This window comes from Phalacrocorax carbo, chromosome 1 (assembly GCF_963921805.1).
Source record: "Phalacrocorax carbo chromosome 1, bPhaCar2.1, whole genome shotgun sequence".
Classification (NCBI taxonomy): domain Eukaryota; kingdom Metazoa; phylum Chordata; class Aves; order Suliformes; family Phalacrocoracidae; genus Phalacrocorax; species Phalacrocorax carbo.
In genome coordinates, this window is record NC_087513.1 from 77,867,571 (window position 1) to 77,890,785 (window position 23,215).

Below are 23,215 nucleotides of genomic sequence, written 5' to 3' on the forward strand. Positions count from 1 at the left end.
TCAAAATTCTTACGTCTGTTCCCATCAAGGAAAAAGTCTACTTTCCTACACACTTCCTGTTAGATATAGATACAGCAATGTCCCCAAAGTAGTATAGAGCAGTACTGAAAATGATACATTTTAGATTCTGTATGGATACTTTGTTGAAAAAGAGCAGGAAAAATTTGTTCAATGGATTGATTTTTAGTTAGGGTCACAGAAGAGCTATGGGCTTATGTCAACCAAATTTGACAGAGGAGTGGAGCTCTCACAAACACTGTAAGCCTTTAAAAATCATTGGCTGGAAGGAGAAGCTTTAGCAGGAATTCATTTTTCTGTTGTCTTTGGTCTGCTGGTGCACCAGTTAGTGTTAAGATGGTGATTAATTATGAGCTACTCCTTACCTTATGAGGAAATGCAAGGTAAAGAAGGGAGGAAATGAAAACACTATGTAAGGGAAGTGAGGTTATAGAAAATATAAGGAAATTATCTCAGTTTACTATGACGAGGAAACAGGTAAGATATAGAAGTCCATCGGAGATCAACTTAATTAGTTCTGCAGCTGAAGGAACAATTTATTTCCTTTCAAACAGCAGGGTGGTCTAGGTATTTGAAAGAGTAGGAGCTCTGGGAGCTGGATTAACAAGTTTGTTGCAGTCATGTAGCAAGTTGTATTATTTTATATAGCGCATGGGGAAATGACAGGCAAAATATGCAAGAGGAAAAACAGATAAGAGTAAGAGCAGGGCTGGGCGGGCAACAAACTGTAACTGGAAGAAAGGCACTGGTGGCTCAGCATTGTGTCCCCCAGGTGATGAATGAGATCAAAGTGTTTGATGGCTGAATGACTGAATAGCATAAAATATATTCCCCTGTTAATAAGAAGGGTGAAAACACAGGGTGATTCAGTGCTTAAGTCAGGATCCTACCCTGAATTTTACCGTTGGCGGAACACCCTTGCTGTCCCCATATGTGAAGCTGGAGGTGGCAGACCTCCTTAAGCTTGGAGGTCTTACATATCCAGTCTACATATCCTCTTCTAACTCTCTTCATAGCCATAGGGAAAACAAATATGAGGGGAGGGGAGGCTTTGACAATTTCCTTACCCCTCCATGGTTTCAAAGTAGTTTTTATGTGTAGTTTAAACAAAAAATACTAGATTGTTTATTCCATGCAACAATGTTACAGAAGTTGTATCAAATACAATCCAGTTGTTATAAGTTGTTTTAGATTAATAAAGTAATAAGCAAGCCTAGATAGAAGAAATCACACTACTTGGAAAAGAAAAATACTCTAAGAATCATTCTCCTCTGCAGGTGCAACCTCAGCTAGCAGCACTAGGTTAAGGCTATTTTATGTGCGTATAAACATCTTGCACTTTCTGTGGATGAGCTGCAACATTTGCAGCCTCTCGTGGTACTGTCACAGATCTCTGTGCTGTTTTGTGCTGGTGCTTTAGAGTTTGTCAGTAAAGCTGGTCACCTTTTAAATATCAAATATGAAACTGTACACATAAATGTACATTAAGTCTACTTCAGAATCTGAGATTGATCTGTTATTTTGTTGTCAATTACTATAAAAATGGTCAGTTATCTGCTGAGTGTTCTGTTCCATCTCTTTTGTTACACTTTTTGAACTGCCAAATACTTTTTTTTTTTAAATAAGGAAGATAATTGTATAATTTTCTGTGCTGTCTAGATTAAGAAAATGCTATGTTCGATTTTTTGCCTCAACTGTTTGCTCATGAAAGAGAAGGAAATCTCATTTCATGGGAATCATTCAAAGCGTTAATAATCTCGCTGCATCACTTTGCCTTCAAAATAAATAGTACAATATCCTTTTAATTATACATACACTGTGGCTTAAAAAGAGACAAATAACAAAGAAAAATCTGCATGATAAAAGGCTCCTAAACTTGCAGCATCCCTTGATCAAGACTTATTATGAAGCATTCCCTGCAAACCCCTTCCTTGCCTGCCTCTAAGCTGCCTTAAAACCCTGTTCTACCAATGGTATTCAACCAAATCCAATCAGAGCCTCCACCACCACTGCCATCACTGCGTCATGGTTAAACGCAGCCCTGCTGGGGCATGCCAAGCAAGGGGAACAAAACTGGGGCAAAACCAGTCTTGACTAGGGGAAACGTTAGCCTGGTACATCATTCCACTGCTCTGGCCTTGACTCCTCTCCAGTACAGTAAATAGCACTTATTTATTGCTCAGTGCCATTACAATTATACAGCTTTTCTAGTAGGAAGAAAGTGTTTAGGAATGGCTTTCTGAATAGAAGTCCAAGTTGCTTGTTTCAATGGTTTGATGGCTCGGTCAACACCTGTTAGAGTTGTGGAACACTCTTGTGTTTGGTGCAGGCTCCTTAAATGTGGAATTTAACATATGCTTTCAGATATCTTTCAGGTTTTTGCTGAGACTGTTCTGTCTTGGTTTTGGCTTCTTTGTCTATAAATGCCATTTAAAGGCTGTTACTTTTTTCTTTTTTTTTCCCCCTAACAGTATCAAGGACAAAAATAAAGGCGACCTAATCCCCCCAGTAATGAAGGAAACTGTATCCTACCTAAAAAGAAAAGGTGAGTTTTGTGTCAAAAGAGGATGGGTCTTTCAGAACAAGGACAATAGTATGAAACTATACAACGCTCAGTGTTTGATTTGGCAAAGTTTACAGCTACACAGGGTATGTTTATACCCTGAAAGCTTGAGTAGCAATTGGGCACTGCCTTGAGAGCTTTGATGGATAGAGAATACTTATTATTAGATTATTGTCCCACTATTTTTACTGGCATTTACAGAGCCTTTGACTGCAGTTCGTAGCTATAGTTATGTTATTTAAAGATACAGATTACAAAGACCCATATCTCCCATAACATCCAAACCTGAGTTCCCTATATCGTTTTCATGTACAGGGCAAAGAGAGGGTAGACTTTGAAATGCTGGCTCTATCACAGAGCTCCCCAGTGCATACCTGACCAACATAAAGGACAGAGTGTCAGGTACTATCTGTAGGGTAAGTGCACTGTATTCCCTGTGTAGGGACAAGGGTGCATGCAGGGAGAAAATCAGAGATAAGGCTGCAGTCTTGAAATTATTCTTCCCAATATAATATGATTTTACATTTTGATCCCTGATTTTAAGGTAATCGCAGCAATGTTTCCATAGTCCCTTGTGCTCCAAGGCCTCAGAGTTTCACAAATGCATGCTAAATCTTAGAGTACTAAATCTATAGCCTAGGTACATTCATCTTCCAGGTGACAGAACAGAAACAGAACATCACACAGTTATATGAATGGCACAACATTACACAGTAGTAGAACTGGGAATGATTCCTAAGATCCCTGAAAGAAGGGTGTGAATTTTTAATAGGTGTGTTAAGTGAAGAAAATCAAAATGTGTTTGGTTCAATTATTTTTTTTTAAAAAAAGGAAATATCACTGGCATTTAATATGCCATTAAATTTGGTTAACGTTTGAACAAATTTTGAGGATCAGCGTGATCTTTTGTTAGGACAAAAACCAGATTCAGATCTTTGTATTGCTGTTAAATGAGGTTTAGCTGAGATTTTCCTCATTTAAAGAGCTATTTGTATTGACAGCACACAGCTAGTACAAATTGTAAATTTTAAGTAAATTATATCCTTCTGTAGACAGGCTCACACAAAATCTATATCCCACAATATTCCCAATTCTCAATTTGGATCCTTGAGCTGTCATTCTGAACAAGGTAAGTTTTGCTTTCAGTATTGAAATAGTATCCATCGTTGATCTCTCTTCATTTTAACTATTGCCACTAGGGTTTGATCTGAGTTTGAGTTTATTTGAACCCTAAGTGAGAAATTTCAGACTCTTTAAAAACTTGTACTGAATAGGCTTCACATTTGTGAAGACAAAGGTGGGATGAGGGGCAAGAAAAACATTGCTTCTCAGCTATATTGCTGATTCTCAAGAGAAATCCTGGCTTCATTTAAATCGGTGCAAGATGGCACTGATTTAAATGAGGATACACTAGACAGTGCCTTGCCCTCATTGCTGGGGTATCCTCCTTTGTCTTTTAGTTTACCCCATGGTAAATAAAAGCATTAAATAACTGCCCACTTTGTTTGGGTTTCATACCTTGATGGGAGCTGATTAATGATATGCATAGGAGAATGAGAGAGAGATCCACTGCAGTGGATACCTGCTTACACTTTGCAAGCAGTGGAGCGTAGCATCTATGCTTGTGTATGGAACCGCTAGCTCTTCACCTCTTGAAATTGCTGATTTATCTTCAAAATACCTGCAGCAGCCAAGGCCAAGTATTGGCATGGGGCCAGTTCTGCTATTAAAGGTATCTACAGATCTGCAGTAGATGAAGAGTTCCTAACAGACTTTATTGAAGGCCTCTTGGTCCAAATTCAGGATTTTCACTCAAGCCCATAAAGCTGTTTGGATGTGCTGTTTCCAGACTGGTGCTAACTGAGGGTAGGTTTAGACTGGATATAAGGAAAATTATTTTTACAGTGAGGGTGGCGAAACACTGGAACAGGTTGCCCAGAGAGGTTGTGGAGGCCCCATCCCTGGAAACATTCAAGGTCAGGCTGGAGGGGACTCTGAGCAACCTGATCTAGTTGAAGATGTCCCTGCTCGCTGCAGGGGGGTTGGGCTAGATGTCTTCTAAAGGTCCCTTCCGACCCAAAGCATTCTATAATTCTAATGATGAAAGTTTTGCAGGTGTAGCTTGTACCAAATATTATGGTTTGATACAGGGAATGTAAATAGTTCACTACTAAGAATGTTGAAGGAAAGTGACTGGCAGCTTGAGACAATCCCTGTAATTATAATTTTAAGTGGATAATTAGAACTTGTGTAGTGTATCAGCGCATGCCCCATCTGCAGATGAAAGCCAGACTTTTTCATGTTTTAAATTGTTATGAAACAATCATCCTTACATATATTTAGCTTATCTTAATAGGTAAATACCTCTTCCTCACTAATCACAGGAGTCAAGAGAGCTAAAATGAGGATGAATGTGCAATAATGTCATTACTTCTCACAGCTGTTATTATTTTCAAATTGTGTGAAAATTTAGCCACTAAAGTGTTAATTGATTTAAAGTTTTGGCTGTGCTTGGGAAGAGGGCTTTGCATATCTGGCACTTCCTTGGACCTATTTAAAGATTTTAAAGAAATAGGAGGTTTAAGGCCATCGTTATATCGTGCTGGTAACCAGTAACTAGTAATTCTTGCACTGATCTGACATAAAACCTCCTCCTCCACTCTTCCTTCTCACCAATTGCCAAGTCTAGCTTAGATACCCACAGTTTTCTGAAGCAGCAACACCAACTGTGCAGTACAGGTTAAAAAGGCAAGTTTTAGCTCTCATGGTTGTGATAAAAGAAAGAGTTGGCTCAACCTTGTTATTGCAGAATTTCTCATTGATGAAATGTTTGTTATTCTGAAAGCAGTAATCATCCTTGGGTTTTCTCCAAACTTCATCTTTTTTTTTTCTAAAAACTAATCTGTTTGGTGCAGCATCAGCGCAGTTTGTAAAGGATAGTCTCTGAGGAAATGTGATGATACTTCTGAACAAAGCCCTTGTCCTACATTACGCATCTCTGCAAGAGTCAGTGGCATGCTAATGTTGGTCACTGAAGGTAGTCCAACCATGTACTTGCTAGCCAGACTATCTCATTTGTTCCCCAGCTCTCTGTCCTCCTGTGCCCCCAGGAAGGGCTCTGTCAACGTTGATATTTTCCACCCAAGCCCAGGTTTGCTCAGAGCTGTCATATTCCCAATCACAAGGAGATCTCCACAAACCAGATTTCTAAGGAGAGATGGCTTGTCAGGTAGAGTGTTTTCTGACATTCTCAGCCAGCTGATGCTTGAAAGCCAAGTACCTGCCATGCCAAGGCTGTTAAGCAGTAGGTGATAGACTTGCATTTTTTTGCACTTGATTATAAGAGTGCAGGTATCTGTTGTACCTGCTGTCTGCTATGATTTTAACTCTTTCCCTAAATTTGGAATATCTCAATTCTGCCATCAGCTTCAGCAAGTGTCAGTTCCCATGCTGACAGCCCCAGGAGGCTGACTGGCAGCGTTCTTTGCACTCCAGACGTGGCCGTGAGCACAGTGAGAGCTTCAGATCAAATTCCGGAAGTGACAAAAATTCACTGTCATTACCCAATTCCATTTCATTTTGGCATAGTTTCCAGCCTTGCAGAATAAGCAGGGAGTGGGTTTTGTTTTTCACCCTATGTACAGTATTCCCATTCTTTCTTCCAATTGCTATAATTTCACCCTTCCTATTGCTGTATTTTCACACCTATGTACCTGAAATCAGTTTCTGAAACTCAGATCACAAAAGCTTCTGCAAAATCATGCTTCGTCAACAGAGTTAAAACTTCTTGAAACATCAGAGACCCTCTGACATTTGTTAAGTCCATTCTGTACTGCTCAGGCTCTTACTTCTTGAACAGATCTGACGCAGGAGCTGTGGTGGTATTCAAACTAGGCACCAGCCTGCAATAGTATGCTACCAGGCTAAGGAAACTTTCAGTCTCTAAAGTTCACTTAGCCTTTTTCATCTTAATGACTCCGATCCCTTTGACAGATTGCTTCATGTCACATTTTCCCTCCTTGATGTTTAAATTTTCTCCCTCAATTTCAGACAACACTGTTGGCAGAAGCATTCTTCCCAGTGTGGAGTCATCCTCATCTGTACAAATGAGCCAAAACTTGCCTTCTCGTACCAAGTTATTGAGTGGGCTCTGACAGCAGCAAGCAGGTCCTCATCCCCAACAGCCAAATTAGTATTATGACAGCGAGTGTGGGTTTCTTCGTCATATATTTACCCAACTGCATATTTAGATAGTTGTTTGTGAGCAAGATGACTCTCACTAGATCCAGTTAGTAAGTCACCTGGTACCTTAACAGAAACTAAAGAATCTACCATAAGCAGAGATTCCTATACACCTGTTGGTATTATATAAATGAGATCTATTATGGCTGATGCCTCAGGCACTGTTACAATAAACACAATAAGCCAAGTTTCCTAATGTCTATAATAATTTTCATGTTATTTTTTCAAGAAAGGAAGAGAAAGTAGCCACTTCACAACTTGCATTCTAGCTCCACTTTAGAGTGAAAAATGTTTTAAAAGTTTTTAATACTGAATTCTAAAAATGCTTAATTTCAGTTCCTGCTAACCTTCACAGGGAAGAATTGGTTTCCTAAAATGAGTTCTGAGTGTCTGAGAAAATCATCAGCTCATTAAGACTAAGCCTCAGAGTTTGTCTTCTGGACCAAACCAGAGAAGTGCTGTTAATTTCAAAAGTAAGGTGTGGCGGTATCATCCTGAACCCAACTGATGATTTAGTCAGGCCAAAGAGGAAGGGTAGGTTTAACTTAGCACATTTGTGACTAGGTCTTCATAGTAACCAGCAAACCAAAGGATGTTTCTTCTATGCTCAGCCTCAAAACCACGACCTGTTCATCTGTCTAGTTTATAAATGCAAGTCTTGACTTGCACTTGCACTAAATAAGATTTTGTGTGTGTGTGCGTACAACATTATCTCTACCATGCCATGAGAAATTACCTTGCTTAATTAAATGTCCACTCTCTTGTCAGAACAATTCGTAAGTGTTTCTAACCTGGTGTCGTTCATTTGCTGGTAATGATCTTGATGCTTTGCTCGCAGGCCCTTTCTCCAAAAAGCCCAGCTTATGCCACAGGGTAGTAGTTTTCTTTCTCTCCTCCCCACGTCCCCTCAGCAACCTATTTTGTGGTGAAGTGAGTCTGTAAATGGGGGCTGTCACTTCTAACTGACCGTTTGGTAACCAGGGATATAAGTAATGCCATGCTATGGAGGATGCATCTTTTCCGTAGTGCTCAGGGCCAGGGTTGTGCAGGTGGATGAAGCTGCTGCTGCTGCCCACGCTGACCCAGCAGGGCAAAGAGGGGCCCGCTCGCTTCAGAGCTGCCCAGCCTCTGAGGCAGTTCTATCTGTTGTAGGCTTCAGGATTCAGAAAATGCACTTCTGCTTTTAAACTCTAATAAGATGTCACAGCAGAAGTTCTCTTTTGTGCCTTTTACTTACATGTCTTTTTTTCTAGAAAAGCAGGTTACAGACTGGGTATAAGGTATCGTGATAAATTAAAAGCTAGGTAGTGTGTGGCTGGTTGTTTTGGTGTTTGTTTAGGTCAGTATTAGTACAATTCACCATGCGCTCTTAGTTTTTAAACTCTGACCTGTGCTTCGAGTGTACTAACTGATACACAGTAAATATAAAACTGCATGGCAAAATCCATGTTTTGTTTGCAAACCCCCCAACATCTGGAGGTCAGGCGGCAGCTTTTAAGGGAATTTTTCTTTGATTCATTATGATGGGTATAAACTGCACTGTTCAGACTTGCATGAAGATGTCAAGTAGGTTACAAAGGGCAGGAATGTTGCTCAAGCCTATCCCAAATATTAATAGGCTGTCATTTCTATTGGTGTTATGCAAAATACCAATTTGGAATATATAGGTAGTATTATTATTGTTAAAGTATTTTTATGTTTTAGAGAGTATCCCCAAAGGTATAAACGACATGCTTGTCTGTGTTTTAAGCAATTTAAAACCAAGGCTAACCTGCTGGGATTATTACTAAAATTTCCAAAATTTTGTAACATTTGCATTCTATAGAATGGCCAGGTAGGGAAACAGCTACAAAAAAATGCATAGAGAACTGAATACTAAAGAGACCATGTGAGATCAGGAGCAGCTCAGAAGTGATAGAACAATAAACTCATGGTGAAGGAATCACACTACAGAATTACAAAGCAGAAAAGATAACTGTCCCCTATAGGAAAATTATCTTGCAGTAGCCCCCGTCGCCGAGTCTTTCTCTCTTACCTCATCTCTTTTGTTGACTGGAAGTGCTTTGCAGCACAAAGGTTTTGTTCGATGTTGTCTCATGGTACCACAGGAGAGTCCTGGGCAATGACTGAGACTTCTAAATGAAATTATAATAACCATGCTATAGAAGTTCAATGATAAAACAGCAAATGTCCTATGGTAGGATTATAGTGACAGCTAAAGCTGTCCTTTATCTGTTCAATAGCAGAAGCAGTGGTAAACAATGATTAATCTTTCCTCCTCATCCCCTCCACGAAACACAACAAATCTTGCTGATGGAGAAAGTTTGGGTTCCATTTTTTAATGTGAATTAATACATCCTGGTGGTGATAGTCAGAATGGGTAGAGATGGATGGTTATGCATTCTGAATACATTTGGATTGCTGCAGCTTAGCGAGTTTGCCTCCTGGCCTCCACTTCTTGTGATCAATCAAGCATCTTTTAAAAATGCAACACAGGGAGAGCTTGACTTTGGACATATAAATATTTCTGAATTCTTGGCTCTTTTGTTTTCATGTGAATGTTTTTACCTAGGGTTCATGGAGATTAGATAAATCCCAAGACTGGTTCATGTGCCATCAAATAAAAATGAACCTTGTAATAAGCACAGTTTGTGTTTTTTGGTGCTCAGGCATTGTAAAAATAAATTACATTCAGAGGTGCCAAGTGTAAACTGAGAATATTCATTCATAAATCCAAAGGCTAGAGACTGTGCTGTTCAAAACTGCAGAGACACAAATACAGTGTGGGTTCTGCGGAGGATGCGCAGTTCTACATCCTTGCTGCTTCTGCTGAGCTTTTCAGTAGGGCTGGAACTGTCCCTTCTCTTCCTCTCTGCCCTTGATCCGCTGTGTGCCTTCTTGCAGTGCAAATCATCTTTACAAACTGCAGACATCACACTCACTTGTTCTGTATTCGTTACACAGACTACAAGGGAAAGGAAGGCTATGCAATCTCCTCCTCCAACCTGTACTGTATTCTAGCTTTGAAAAAAAAGTCGTCTCTAATTTGTCTTAAGCATAAAAATTCACAGTTGCCACCGCTTTGGGCATACAAGACATTACATTGAAGATGGACAATTAAAATATGGTATAAATTCATCAGTCCTCATATTAGATATGAATTACTTCTAATTTTTAAAAAGGATTAGGTAATCGGCAAGAAGATGTCTAAATCGGTTGTGTTAACGAGAATGAAAACTGCTTCCAAATCAGGATGGACACTTCCTGAGACTTGGCAGGACCCCAGTCAAAAGAAACATTTCCAAACTCAATTTAGCACAGAAGGAATTCAGATGCTTACTCTTGTCTGCTTTCAGAAGAGAAATAGCAAAATTAACAAAGGTTTTTGATGCCAGCAACCCTCAAATCAAGGATGATTGAAAGAAAAAGAATGTAATTTTCTCATCTGTCTTTCTCTGACAAGTTTGCAGCAATGTGACAGCATGTGTTGCTTTAATTTATCTTTATCAGTTTTGATTTTCTGTGTCTTTCCTGTGGGACAACTGATCGGGGAGGTAGAAGGGGGTTAAGTATTTTTAGAAACAGTTTAATAATTTGGAGTGTGACACAGTTGTGTCATTGCAGTGTGAGATTTTGTCTACTGTGGTAAAAGCCATCTTATTTCAATGTGGAATGAAGTGCCTGCCTGTTTTTGTTTATGATTACTGATGTTTAAATAGTTACTCAGTTAAGGTCTCAATTGCAGAATCACTTTTCATTGAATACAGATGGCTCCTCCACTAGTCACATACTACATTTTTCTGTATTGCACTTAATATTTAAAATAAAATTTTGCTCTTTTTGGTCTGGAAAGTTTAGTGCAGGGTAGCAAAAATCTACTGATCTCTATTTCTATCTATCTATCTATCTGTCTATCTATCTGTCTAAATTTTTTGTTGAGGGACAGGGAGCAGTTTTTGCTGAGTTATGTCAACAGAGCTTCTGCAGCATTGGTAGAATATGTGAGTGACATGCAGCTGCATGTTTACCAGAACTGGAAAGCCCAGGCTAGCTGCTCATGTCAGTCAACCCCTAGCAGTGTTCTGGCAAGCGCTGATGCTCCAGGGTTGGTATTCTCTATGGGTTGTGTTACCCATGCTATTAATGGCAAAATAGTTCAATTTATACCGAAAAATTTAAAAAATCTCTTTAAAGAGACAGCTGACATGAGTCATGCTGTAAATGGGATTTGATTGAAGAACACTCAGAATTATTTTTTTAAAAAAAGGACAAAAATGAACGCTTTGAGCTGTATAACCTGGGTCATCTTCAGCCAATTTTGTTTCCTCATCCTGTACCTCTGGTGGCCCTAGCATGTATTTTGTCTGCAAAAAGAAAACCAAGTGATTAATTTTATTTTAGTGTGGGCACCTTGTGTTAGCTTAATTACAGTAGTTCCAAGAACTGGTTTTTTTTCCCCTAGTGTCTGAAAGCAGAGAGTCAGGTTTGGAGAAAGTGTTTCCTGACTACATATAAGGCTGTGTATTTATCCATCACAGTGGAATAACCAACGAGAGACTGCAGGTCCCTTTCCTCCTTGTCCCTTATTATGAAACCCCAGTTGGGGGCATATGCTAATACTGTTCAGGTTATGTGACATGGGAAACACCATCATTCAAATCATGTTTTCAAGTAGCTTTCCTTTGCCCTGCCTAAACACAGAAAGCACTGAGAGCAATTAATAGACTTACACACTTCAAATAAAAGTATCCTGCTCAGTTTGTATGCATCACAGAAGTCCGAAAAATATATTGCAAAAGGGCTGTCTCTGTACCCAGGCTCGCCATTGCCCCCCGACTGACCAGCAAGCTGAAGTTACAACCCATGCTTTATTTAAAAAATGCTATATTATTTTCTAGTCTGAGCATCTTTTATGCAGAAAAGATGCAGCTCCTCTCCTGTTGCGATCCTTATACTTTAGAAGGAGAATATAGCTTTATCTTTTTTCCTAACAGTTGCACTGCCCTACATTTGATTAGTGTCACATCATTTGGACAGGTTGCCCACAAATGTAAGAAGGATTGGAGAGATCTGGTTTGGTTGTTGGCATGTTGTCGCCTGTGATCAAACAAATTGCTGTATATTGATTCAGTTTCAGCTGACCTGGAAAATAAATTCTGGAAGGAGCACAGGTATTGCATGTATCCCAGATTTCTGGAGATGAGGATAAAAGTTACTTTTTCCCCCTCAGACCTCCAAAAAAAACATATCCAGCAAGAGCTTAGCTTTATGTGCCATTACAGTAACACTGATGGGATGCAGGGCCAGGCAAGTACAGCTGCTGTCTATGCTACAGATTAATGTCTTTAATTAGACTCTTGAAAGCTTAGCCAATAAAGGCATAAACATGTTAAAAATTGATATTTATTACACTGTAGTTTATACAGTGAGATTCACATCAGATTAAAACATTAACTATTAAACCAATTCCTGCAAACCAAATTGCAAGCAGTTATGATGTCCATTTTCTGAAAGACTTGTTTCTACAGAAGACCTCTAGTCCACTGACAGCCAGCATAATATTCTACAAATTCTCAGGAAATCATTGTATTTCTTGCTTGCTGAAGGCAATGCCTTGACGAGCTAGCTGTTCACAGCTGCCACTTCCAAAACCATGTCTGTAGACAGGTTACGCTATAAATCTAATGGAACAGTTTTACTACAGCGATGCCATTTGCCCTAACTTTATTCAACTGAAACATGACCTGGTCGGGAATAAAGCAAGTGGTCAAATAGATCATAACTATTGTCCATTTGGTTCCTTTAGTAACCACACATGTCCTTCTTAGGTATTGTAGTCTGACATGTCGTACTCCTTCCACAACTGAGTGCATGGACTAAAGTTTTAATACTCAACTTGGAATTTAACAGGCAAGGGCAAAAATGCTTAGAAAGTAACTAGAAGCTGTCTTTGGCTAAACTCCAGCTAAGCCTCTAAATCTAGTCAGTGGAGTACTTTCAAGTAGAGCTTGGGGGTCTTTGCAAAAGTCTCTGAAACATGTCTATGAAAATTTACTACAACAGATTTACAGGCATGGTTTGAGGCTCAGTTTGCAGATATGCTCAGTGACAGTGGGTACATAAGCAGCGTGGTAAATCTAAACCTCCTGCTTCTATGTCATTAAGTGCAATTGAAAGCTACTTCTAAAGAAAAATTGTAGTTGGCAAGACACTCTAAAACACTTAATGGAAGGTGGTAGTATTCCTATGAGAGATGTTAAAGAAAATACTGTCGGGCAATGCTGAAACATTATTTGATCCTACATTCTATTCTCAAGGATTTTCTTTCCAAAAAAATAAGTGTATCAAGTGGCTTTGTTCCCAAACTTTCTCTCTCTGTTCTGTTTTCAACTGAACCTATGGGGAAAAACAAGCGAGTGACAGCTTTTACAGATGAGACCTACATTAATTGTTTTTTTCCAGGACTACAAGTAGAAGGCCTCTTCAGAAGGTCGGCCAGCATCCAGACTATCAAAGATGTTCAGAAACTCTACAATCAGGGTAAGCTGTCATCATACCATTGCGAGGGCTGCGTGAGGGCTTTGTTGATCTTGGTTTTGTTGGGGAAGCAGAAATGCTGGCTTTCTCATTAGTAAACTATAAAACCGTTTGTAACATAAAACGAGAAGAGCACTAGTACAGAAACCTGAAAGATAGCAACAGGCACTTAATGCTTACTGAATAGCAAGCTGTCACTTGATGTCAGACCAGAGCTTACAAAATCTGTAGCAGCTAGTGAATGATAAGGTTTGAGTCAAAAATGGTCTATAGTTTCCTAAATGTTTGTATTGCCTCTATGCGCTTTACTGTAGTTACGAAGGAGAATGTCTCTGTGTCATTTTACTTCAGGTGTTTTTCCATGGGTATGGCAAAGAAATATAATTTTACCTAATAATTTATGAAATGTAGTGAAATAATTTTGAAAGTCACTGACTTCCTTGTGAAGTCATTTTATGAAATGCCTTTAATGGGGAGAATCTTTTATAGCAAGATTAATAAAACTTTATGAAAAATATGAAAATATGAAAAATAAAATGTTAGGAGTTACCAGCAGCAGAAAGCCAAGAGCTCTTCTGTTCAAAATGTAGTGTGAAAAATTTTTTAAGCATGATTTAAAAAAAAAAAGTAAAACTTATGATTGAACACTTTTTTTCTTCTTTCTTTCCTTTTAGGCAAGTCTGTGAATTTCGATGATTATCATGATATCCATATTCCTGCTGTTATCCTAAAGACTTTCCTTAGGGAACTCCCTCAGCCATTACTAACGTTTGAGTGTTATGATCATATCCTTGGAATCACAAGTGAGTATAAATAAATTTTAGAAAAATTTATACAGCAAGTTGAACTGGATATGGCTAATTCATTATCACTGCTGTTTGCTAACCATGATGCAGTTGTGGGTATATAATATTATTAGTGCTTTTATGTCATGGCACAGGACTGAGTCAGTCTCAGTGATAGAATGTGTCAAAGCAGCTTTAGTTTTAGCAGGCAGGATTGGTAGAATTGTGGAAACAAAATTCAGTTGGTCGTTTGTATGTTTCTTTCCTTGTTTTTCTGTGGGGAGGGAATTGTTTTTATTGCAACTGTTCCCGTGGAATAACATACTGGGGAAGAAAGGATCTAAAGCTATGAGAGGAGAAGACATTGATTATCTAAAGATCTGGCACCACATGAAACTATGAATTTTAGAACTTTAATTATGTGGCCTTTGTCAGGGACTAGGAGTTTAGAATGCTGGCCAGGCAACCCCCTAATACATGGGGCCTGAATATCTGAGATCCAGGAATATCTGGGAATTAGTACCTAGTACTTGTAGAGACTGGTATTCTGCCATCCAGGCTATAGTCAATCTAGCAGGGAACCCATAGGGCTTCCAGTCACAAATCACAAGCACACATTTTCCTAAAACCTGCTTTTTGAGGATATTGTGTCTAAATGGAGTATGGCTTCCAACAGAGTCTGTTAGCCTTCCTCTGGTAACCATGGGCTGATGCTGTTGCAAATGTAGGTTATCATCACTATAATGACTGTTGCTTTTGGGGTAGGGCACTAAAATGATTCAGACTGGGGATAAATCTCAATTGCTACATATTTCTAAAGTGTAGAAGTTTACCATTTTCTGTGTAAAATTCTTACACTGTGCCCATCACTAGCATCTGCGCATACTGTTTCATATCATTAACTTTATTCGTGTATTTCCAATAAAAAACTTAATCAGGTCTTGTTCAGAATCCTCTGAAGTTCTGTACTGTTTTGCTATTTGCAAGTCAGTAGATCACTGCCTTCCAAATCAAGGATTCATCTGTTCGCACAGACAATATTTCAGGGTATGGAGAAAAACAGTTCTATTCACAGGAAAGTGGTAGAAATGGAGGGACTAAAGATAGTCAGAACTGGAAAGAATAGGGGAAATTTGGAAAAAAGAAGTATAAATGCTAATTTTTACTGAATTAGTCTTGTACTGACTTTCTGAACATGGTATTACTTTACGATAGAGCTAAGTGAAAAGTGAGAACAAATCCGAAAAGAATCTGAGAGCAATGTTTTGTCCTAGGAACACTGGGAGGTTTTGCTTGGCAAAGCACCTGTGAAACATTCATTCCATGTTATTTTGGTTTACTGGCATTTTAAATGTTGACAAAATATGTTGAAAAGAGGAGTTTAAGAGGCTTTCTCTTTGGGCTTGCTTGTTATGCCGTGTGATGTCCACTCTCTTTTCTTGGTGCTGCGGTGATATCCTGATTTTAAAAGATGTTAAGCTTGAAAGCCAAGCTGGACTGCAGCAAAGGCATATTCTCTGTGAATACAGTGCAGAAGGGAGCTTTGAAGAGGTGTGATTGGAGACAGCTGTCTTGGGATGATTTGAAAATTCTCATTCTGTCTTCTGGAAGACATCAGAGCAGTGTGATATTACATCTCTCAACCTGCAAACCCAGAAATACAGTCTCTCTGCTTTGCAGTATTTTGAAATAATAGTGAAACTTTTCTCTTTAGTGTCTCATCTGAAACATTTTTTTAAAGAGTTATTGATGGGAGTTGTGAAATAAATGAGCTGAGTGACTGACTACAAAAATTAATAAAACCTTGAAGCTTGTAATTGTCAAAGCACTTCTTTGGTCGTGAAAACTGCTAACAAGAGTTTCTTTACCCAGTATTGCTACACTTCCTGCATTATTTACTCTGTGGACGACTGACAAAAACATTCTTGGGATTCAGATTATTGTGTTTTATGGGAACTGGTAGCTTTGTGGTAGGAAAAATGTCAATGCAGATCACCACAGTATAGCTTCATGTATTTAATCCAGAGCTTAAGGGAACGTTTAACGTGCTGGAATTCTGTGCATGCGTGCATAGTTATGCACACCTCTAGTTGTGTCAGGGAGAGGGAGGGAGGAATGCAGAACAAAATGCAGAAAAAACATCACCACAAATAACCTGGTTGGGTCAGGCATGATTGTAATCATCAGACCTTTTTCAAAATCAGTGTTAAGCTTCCTGTACTAAAATAGTAAAATATTCCAGGAAAAAAAAAAAAAAAACACAGAAAAGTCACTTGGAAGAATATTTGAAATATTATCCAGCGTTAGTGTAATTCTCACCCAGACTGTCTAGATGATACAAGGATTTTGGGATCCAGTTCTGTTTTTGCCCATGAATTGTTAAACCTGCTTAGGTTCATCTCTAGAAAATTCTTACCCAAGTGGCCATATCTCATAAATTTTTGCCAAGACAGAAGAGTTTCCTGCAGAATCACAGAAGTGTTTTTAGTTAATAAAGTGCCAAAAGAGCATTTTTGACAGGACTATTTGTCAGCAAGCATAAAATCAGAGCATAAAAAGTAGCCATCTGGATTCAGAGCACTGAGAGAAAATGGGATTCAAATCAGGACCTCTGAAAGTCCTCTATAGCAAAGAAATTATTGTGGCTATTTCACTGAATCAAGAAAATACTCTGGAAGTTAGGCTTAGCCAGTTATATGATAACACAAAATATGATAGGGTCATTCAAAGGGATAACCCTAACTGTTACTGTGGTCGTGGAGGTTAGCAGACCTGAATTTTGTGGTCAGTTTTACAGATTGATATCTAGGGTAATTCCAGCAGGTATAAATAAGGTATTATTCCTTGGTAATATTTGATGTTTTGGAGTTAAGAATGTCTTTGACGTTGCAGGTGTGGAGAGCAGTTTACGAGTCACCAGATGTAAGCAAATCATTCAAGGACTTCCTGAACACAATTACGTTGTTCTGAAATATCTGATATGCTTCCTCCATATGGTGAGTATAGGCAAAATTTCCAGCGTAGTCACGGCCTTTTCTTTCTAAATCTGTTCTTGTTAGTTCAACATTGAAAATCTCCGCAGAAAATAAAACTGAAGGATTTTAAAAGTATGGTGAGGTGGTGGTGCAGTAGGTGCCAACGGAGTGAACTCAGGATGCAGAACCCTCCTGCTCTAATAAAAGTCAGTGCTAAACAATGGTCTGGCCATCCCTTCACCATTAAATTCTTTAGATGTAATGAAAACTACTGTGTAAATTTAAATAGAACTGTGCTTGTACTGGAATATTTAAAAGTCCTGTCCCCCCGACTCCACATTCCCAAATGTATGTTTTTATTGATTTAGATTTTGGTTTTTTGCTAATTTGGAGGGGAAAAAAGCCTGAAAATAGTGGTTATGTAATTTTTTGTGCCAGAGAAAAACAAGGTGGAATCACCTTTTTTCTCCAAGGTATAAATCCTGAGTAACTAAAACACCAAATAAGTTAGTGTCATTTTAGAAAATTATAGAAATGTTAATAAGCTTTAGAACAACAATCAGCAAAATATTTTATATTAAATCTTGTTTAAAATAGCCTTTCATCCTGTAATTTACTACAGTGGTAAATGAAAAACTTTGACCGTGCTATTTGGCAAGGATTTTTGTATGCTTCCGGATAAATGAAATCATGTGTCTTTTGTCCTACTTTTTGATTTGCTGAATTTTTTAAACCCATTTTTGGAAACCCCACGAGTGTGAGGGTCTGGGGAACATCCATTACAAATAGTTCTCCAGTTAGCCTAGTGACATCCTTTTGGTCACCAGCTTGTGCGCAAGAGAAGACAGTAATAGGAGTGTAAATTTCCTTCCCTTCTACCATATCCAATGCATTGGCTTTTCCAGATCGCATTTTTCAAACCAAGGTGCCTAAAATTGAGGATCATGGTGTAGTTGACACCTAATTAAAGTGATCTAGCCTTCAGAAGTCCTAAGAGCCCACCAAAGTAATCATGTATGTGGGATTATGCTGATTTTCACCAGTGGAGGAATTAGCTCTCAGTAACTGTTCTTGGGCTACAGTCATGTTGACCATATTCTAGTCAGTAGCATATTTCAGAAATCAGTGCATTTAATCCCTTTTTCTATCAAAACACTGCAGAAAAGCAAGACTAAAGGAAACACGTTGATATGACCCCTGTTCAGACAGCACTTGCAGGGTTCCTCTAATACCCACATGTTCGTTTACTGTTGCTTAGCTGAACTCTAATGCTATTAAGGAAATCCTCATGTCACTTGCTATTATTTTACAACTGATATCTCTCCTCAGTGTTACAAATTGTGTAAGTGACTTTGCTCCAATAATAGATGCACCATCTCAACGCGCTTCTTAGGAGCCGAGCACTTGAGGTGTTAATGAGGTGTGCAAAAGTACTACATAGTGTTTTCTGTAATTGGGCAACAGAACATAGCATTATTTTTGAGTATGCCTTGTTATGTAAAGCACAGCATCAAGTTGATACTAGTGCTCAGATCTGCAATTTTTGCGGATCCATGGCTTCTCATTCTTAATGTGTCACGGAATATTTGCATTTGGAAAGGTCAAGGGAACGTGAAACAATCTAGGAGCTAGAGATTTCTATTCATTGCGGATTGGTGTGCTGCGCAGGCTGCCACAATTCAAACTTTAACAGAGCCCTTTACCAATAATCCTAGTTTTTACCTTTAAGCATCAACCTTCTTACATGTAAGAGGCAATTTATTTCTTCCATGAGCTCAGCCTTGAGTAGTGCAAGAGGTACTTGTGGTAATTTCATGAAGTGGGATGAATTGTAATCACTAGATACGGGTTTTGAACACTCCAGGTTTGATACAGGCTTGTGGAAGAAGAAGAAAAAAAATCTGTATTTTCTCTGCAGTCTCAACCCCCTTACTTAATGAAACAGCTCCTTCTAGTCCAAGGGTACAAGGCAGTGCAATGGCTACAGAAGTAATAGACTTGAATTTCAAGAATAGGTCCAAATTCTTTCACCTTAAATTAGCAGTGATTTTGCTAGCAATGAGCCCTGCGTGCTGTGACAGGTATAAGCTGTCCATGTCCACTTTGCAGTGCATCTGGCTGCCAAAAAGCCATTTGCAGGGTCCCCTTTGAGTTGCAGTGGACTGAGGTCCCTATGCAGCATTGGGCAACCAGGAGCAAGAGGGAAAACAAAGACTGGTTTTCACAAGTTGGTCACTGAATTGTAGGTGTAAAAAATGTCCACTTGCTCAGCTGATCTCACAGATGAATGTGCACAAAGAAGTGTTTGTATTCCACAAGCCCTGTGTTGCACATGCAATGAAGTGTATTTATGAATGCACGTGCAAAGGGCTCAAAGAAGTCTTCTTGCAAATGACTTGGTAAAGAACACTGAGGGCTACAGTTTACCCAGTTCTGAAGCCAGAACCCATTTAGTAGAAAACTGCAATTGTAGTTTCCCATGACAGTCTAAGGCTAAACAATTGGAAAAATTTGTAGAGGCAATAATATAATCTAGACTGTGTTTTTATAACGATGTCTTTGGGTTTGGTACCAGCTGATACAGCCCCCTCTCTATGCTTACACATTTTCCCTCTCTGCTGCTTATTTCTGTCCCTGCAGTCATGCTTGATGCAGGGGAAGGGTGGCTGACTTGGCTGAAAGAACCATTGCAAAACCCTGCCAAACTCAAAACATCAGACTTGGACCAACTAGAGAAAATGGACATGGTTTTGGGGCCCATGAGCTGTGCTCCAGATCTGTAACTGAAGCAGCAAAGTTAAAGCCAAGTACAAGCTGGAAAAAAAATGCTCTGAATTAATGTTTTATCTCAGTTGTTTGTCCAATTGGAACATGTAGTTAGCACCAGAAATGCTTGGGGGTGGCTGGAAATAGAGGGGCATGTTGGGAAGGATTAGATGACTAAGCCTCATGGAGCAGATAATAACAGTTGGCACGTCTGTAAGACAGCTGAGAGTGGGGGGTAGAAACTTATATTTCCAGTCAGTTTGTGGGGATATTTTAATATCTAGTGATTTTCTTTTGAATATGTTTTGTGGAGTTCCTTTCAGCATCGTGACTGACAAGCCAAAGAGTTGGCGATGTCCTTATATTTTTAAAAACTTGGTGGTAATTGGCTGTTTCTACCCTCCATATTTCACTGTTTAAGTTCACTAGGTAGTGTAGTGGCTGTCTGGTTTCAACTCCTGCAGGATCCATGAAGATGCTGGGATGAAAGTATGTGGAATCAGCAAATAGTCACAATTTTGCTGGGGGGAGCTGGGTGTTTATTCTGGGATAGTGAAGGTGTATATTTTGCATTTGTTGGTGTGGCACTAAATCTTCCGGTTTTATTCCTCGTGATGAGTTTTGCAATGTGTAGGTTTTATCTTTCTACAGGACTTTCTTTCAATATAGGCTGTAATTACTTAATGATTTTTCTACACATGTTCCAATGGGGGGCGTGACACCCAACAAACTGGAGCTGGGTAGTTCTTTGTTGTAATACTTTTCTGTGATGTTCAGATGATTTCTTCAAAGATACGATCTAGGTCCTTGGAGAATTGTCTTTTATTAGCTTGTCAAATTGACAGAGCAAGTGTATTTTTGCTTGAAACAGAGATTACAATTACTAACTTTGTGAGGGAATCAAAGGAGGAGCCAAGGGGGTTAGTCCAAATGCTAAAGATGTCATCTGTATTTCTTAGAACATAGCTCTGGCATGCAGTTATTTAGAGGGGTAGCCCATGAAGAGGTTGGCTGACTGCATGCTTCCCTTACATGGACTAGTGTTGGCAGAAAACATCAGGTGCTCATGATAGTGTTATAGATGAAGTGGATGTGTTTGTGTCGGTCAAGGGAGAAATCTGGCATTGCACTAATGAGGAGGTTGAGCTGGTGTGAAGCCTGATCGCCTTGGGGAGGGATAAAGCCATTACCACTGGTGTGATGAGGCTTCCTTGCTTGCAGCTCTTGATGAGCCAGCAAAGATTCTTGTGGAGAGACAGTTGGATTCAGTTGCACACCACTTCTTGGATCTGCTGAGGAGAGGAGAGGATTGCTGTGCATTTTGGAGTGAAGCAACATCCCTTGAATTCCTAAGCGTCAGCCTGATTGATGACTCACAGATAAGGCTTAGTGTAGCTCTGCCTCAGATGATATAATCACTGGTTCATTTTATCTTAAGGATTTTCTCTCTCAGGGGAGAGGCTGTGTCATGGGTATTTTTATTGATCATTTCAACACTGACTGTCTCCTTGGAATGTTCACAGAATGGTGGCAGGTTGGAAAAGATGGTTTCATCTTGGAGTTAGAAACATTCTTTGAAATAGTTGGCCTAAAGAGAAAAAAAAATATCTAGCTCTACCAGCAAGGCACAGTGGTATTGCTTTGGGCTGAATTGTAGGCCTTCAAAGGCAGCCACTAGGTTAAGGTGTGTGTGTTTCAACTAGCGTTTGAAGATAGCACCTGTACATGACTTACAGGCCAGAGCGTGTCAGGAGGCACTCCCAGGGGAAGACAACTGCAACAGGTTTGGCTCCTTCCACACTCCACTGTCCTCCAGTACTGTGCCACATGCTTCTGTGTAATCACAGGGTACCTGCCCTGCATACACCTAAGGTACCTGCCTTAGGATATACAGCACATATCTTTGGGTTTGTACTATAGAAAACACAACGTGATAGGCTGTAGCTGTCACATTATTTCAGAGACTTTCAACTGAACGTAGCACCAAAAAATAACTTGTCCTTGATCCACAGGAGTTTCACGGAACAACATTACACAGTGTGGATGCAGCCAGTATGAGGCACTTGACCCAAGGGCCAGAACACAGTCCCTAACCTTGTTATATTTAGCAGTACCCAAATGCCACCTTCATTGTCCAGCTACTATCTGAGTAATACCTAGGTCTATGTCTCCTTGTTAACAACAAGCTACATTGCTGTAGTATAATGAACTCTTTTTTGAGCTGGTCTCATCTGAGGCAGATTAAATGAACAAGATGGGCTCATTGGTTTTTCTGTATAGTTAAATAGTGCATTGAGAGCGGTTGTGAAGGTCAGCAGGCTATACATCGTTTGTACTCTGGAGAGAATGATGTGGGTTTTGCATAAGGTCATGAAGCAGGCATTGCCGTTTAATCTGACGACTTTTTATTCTCAAGTCGTAAAGTGAATTCTTTGAAAAGGTGGTTATGGCACCAGTATCTCCTTATTAATACCTGCTTCCTTTACCCATCCCTGCTCCATGACCTTAAAACCAATTGAAGCCTTTAGTATTTGTAGCAGAAGCAGCATCACAGTAGCTTTGATGTCCCAGGAGGGTGAGGTGAAGACTGGAGGGAAGAAATAGTACCTATTATTGGGGAAATTAATATGGTTAGGAAGAAAATATTATGCTTTTGGGCACATAAGTGTCCCCTAAGTAAAAGACTTCCATCCTGCGTACATGTCTGAAGGGCATTATATCCCCTCATAGCAAGGAGTCTGTTTGCTCAGCCAGGTAAAACACCAAGAAGGGTGGGACTCTGCTGTAGGAGATAGATAGAGGGGAATGAAACCTGTGTTACCGGACAGAGAGCAAATGGAGTTTATGCATATACTAAGAAGTGTTCACATAATCGTCATCTTTCTTAGATTTTCCTCTAGTGCTCTCAGGCTTTTCATAGTACCACAGAGCTGCCTTTTAAGGAGGCTTCATGGCAAGGCATAAATGGAGAGACACTAAGAGTAGAATTTTTGCTTTTCTACTCCACTTGAAATTGTAGCAGGAAGAATACACAGGAGATTTTGCCCAATAATTCCGTGTTCTTTTCTGAGATGACAACTTCAGAGTAACCTGTACATTGCAGTTTGTGACTGCATGGTCTTCGCATGACAGATTACTGATCAACAACTGCAATCATCAGCCTGAGAAAAACTAGCTGAAATACCTAGGTCAGGAGGAATCAATAGCACCTTCACCTTGCTGGCTCTTTACAATACCAGAGAACTTGTCAGGTAGGACACCCAGACCATATTGGGCTTTAGATACCAACCGTGCAATGCAGGAGAGCAAAACACACAAATTCCCTGCCA

The 23,215-nt window shown here is 39.5% G+C and overlaps 1 protein-coding gene across 3 annotated transcripts in view; it reads left to right on the forward strand.

The window, feature by feature from the left end:
- Positions 1–23,215, forward strand: part of ARHGAP8 (Rho GTPase activating protein 8) — a 90,667-nt gene that overhangs the window by 61,818 nt on the left and 5,634 nt on the right. For all 3 annotated transcript variants that reach the window (XM_064461141.1, XM_064461160.1, XM_064461150.1), the window contains 4 exons: positions 2,490–2,563; positions 13,286–13,363; positions 14,035–14,163; positions 17,038–17,141. In XM_064461141.1, the coding sequence (XP_064317211.1) occupies positions 2,490–2,563; positions 13,286–13,363; positions 14,035–14,163; positions 17,038–17,141 (385 nt within the window). The remainder of the gene's footprint in view (positions 1–2,489; positions 2,564–13,285; positions 13,364–14,034; positions 14,164–17,037; positions 17,142–23,215) is intronic.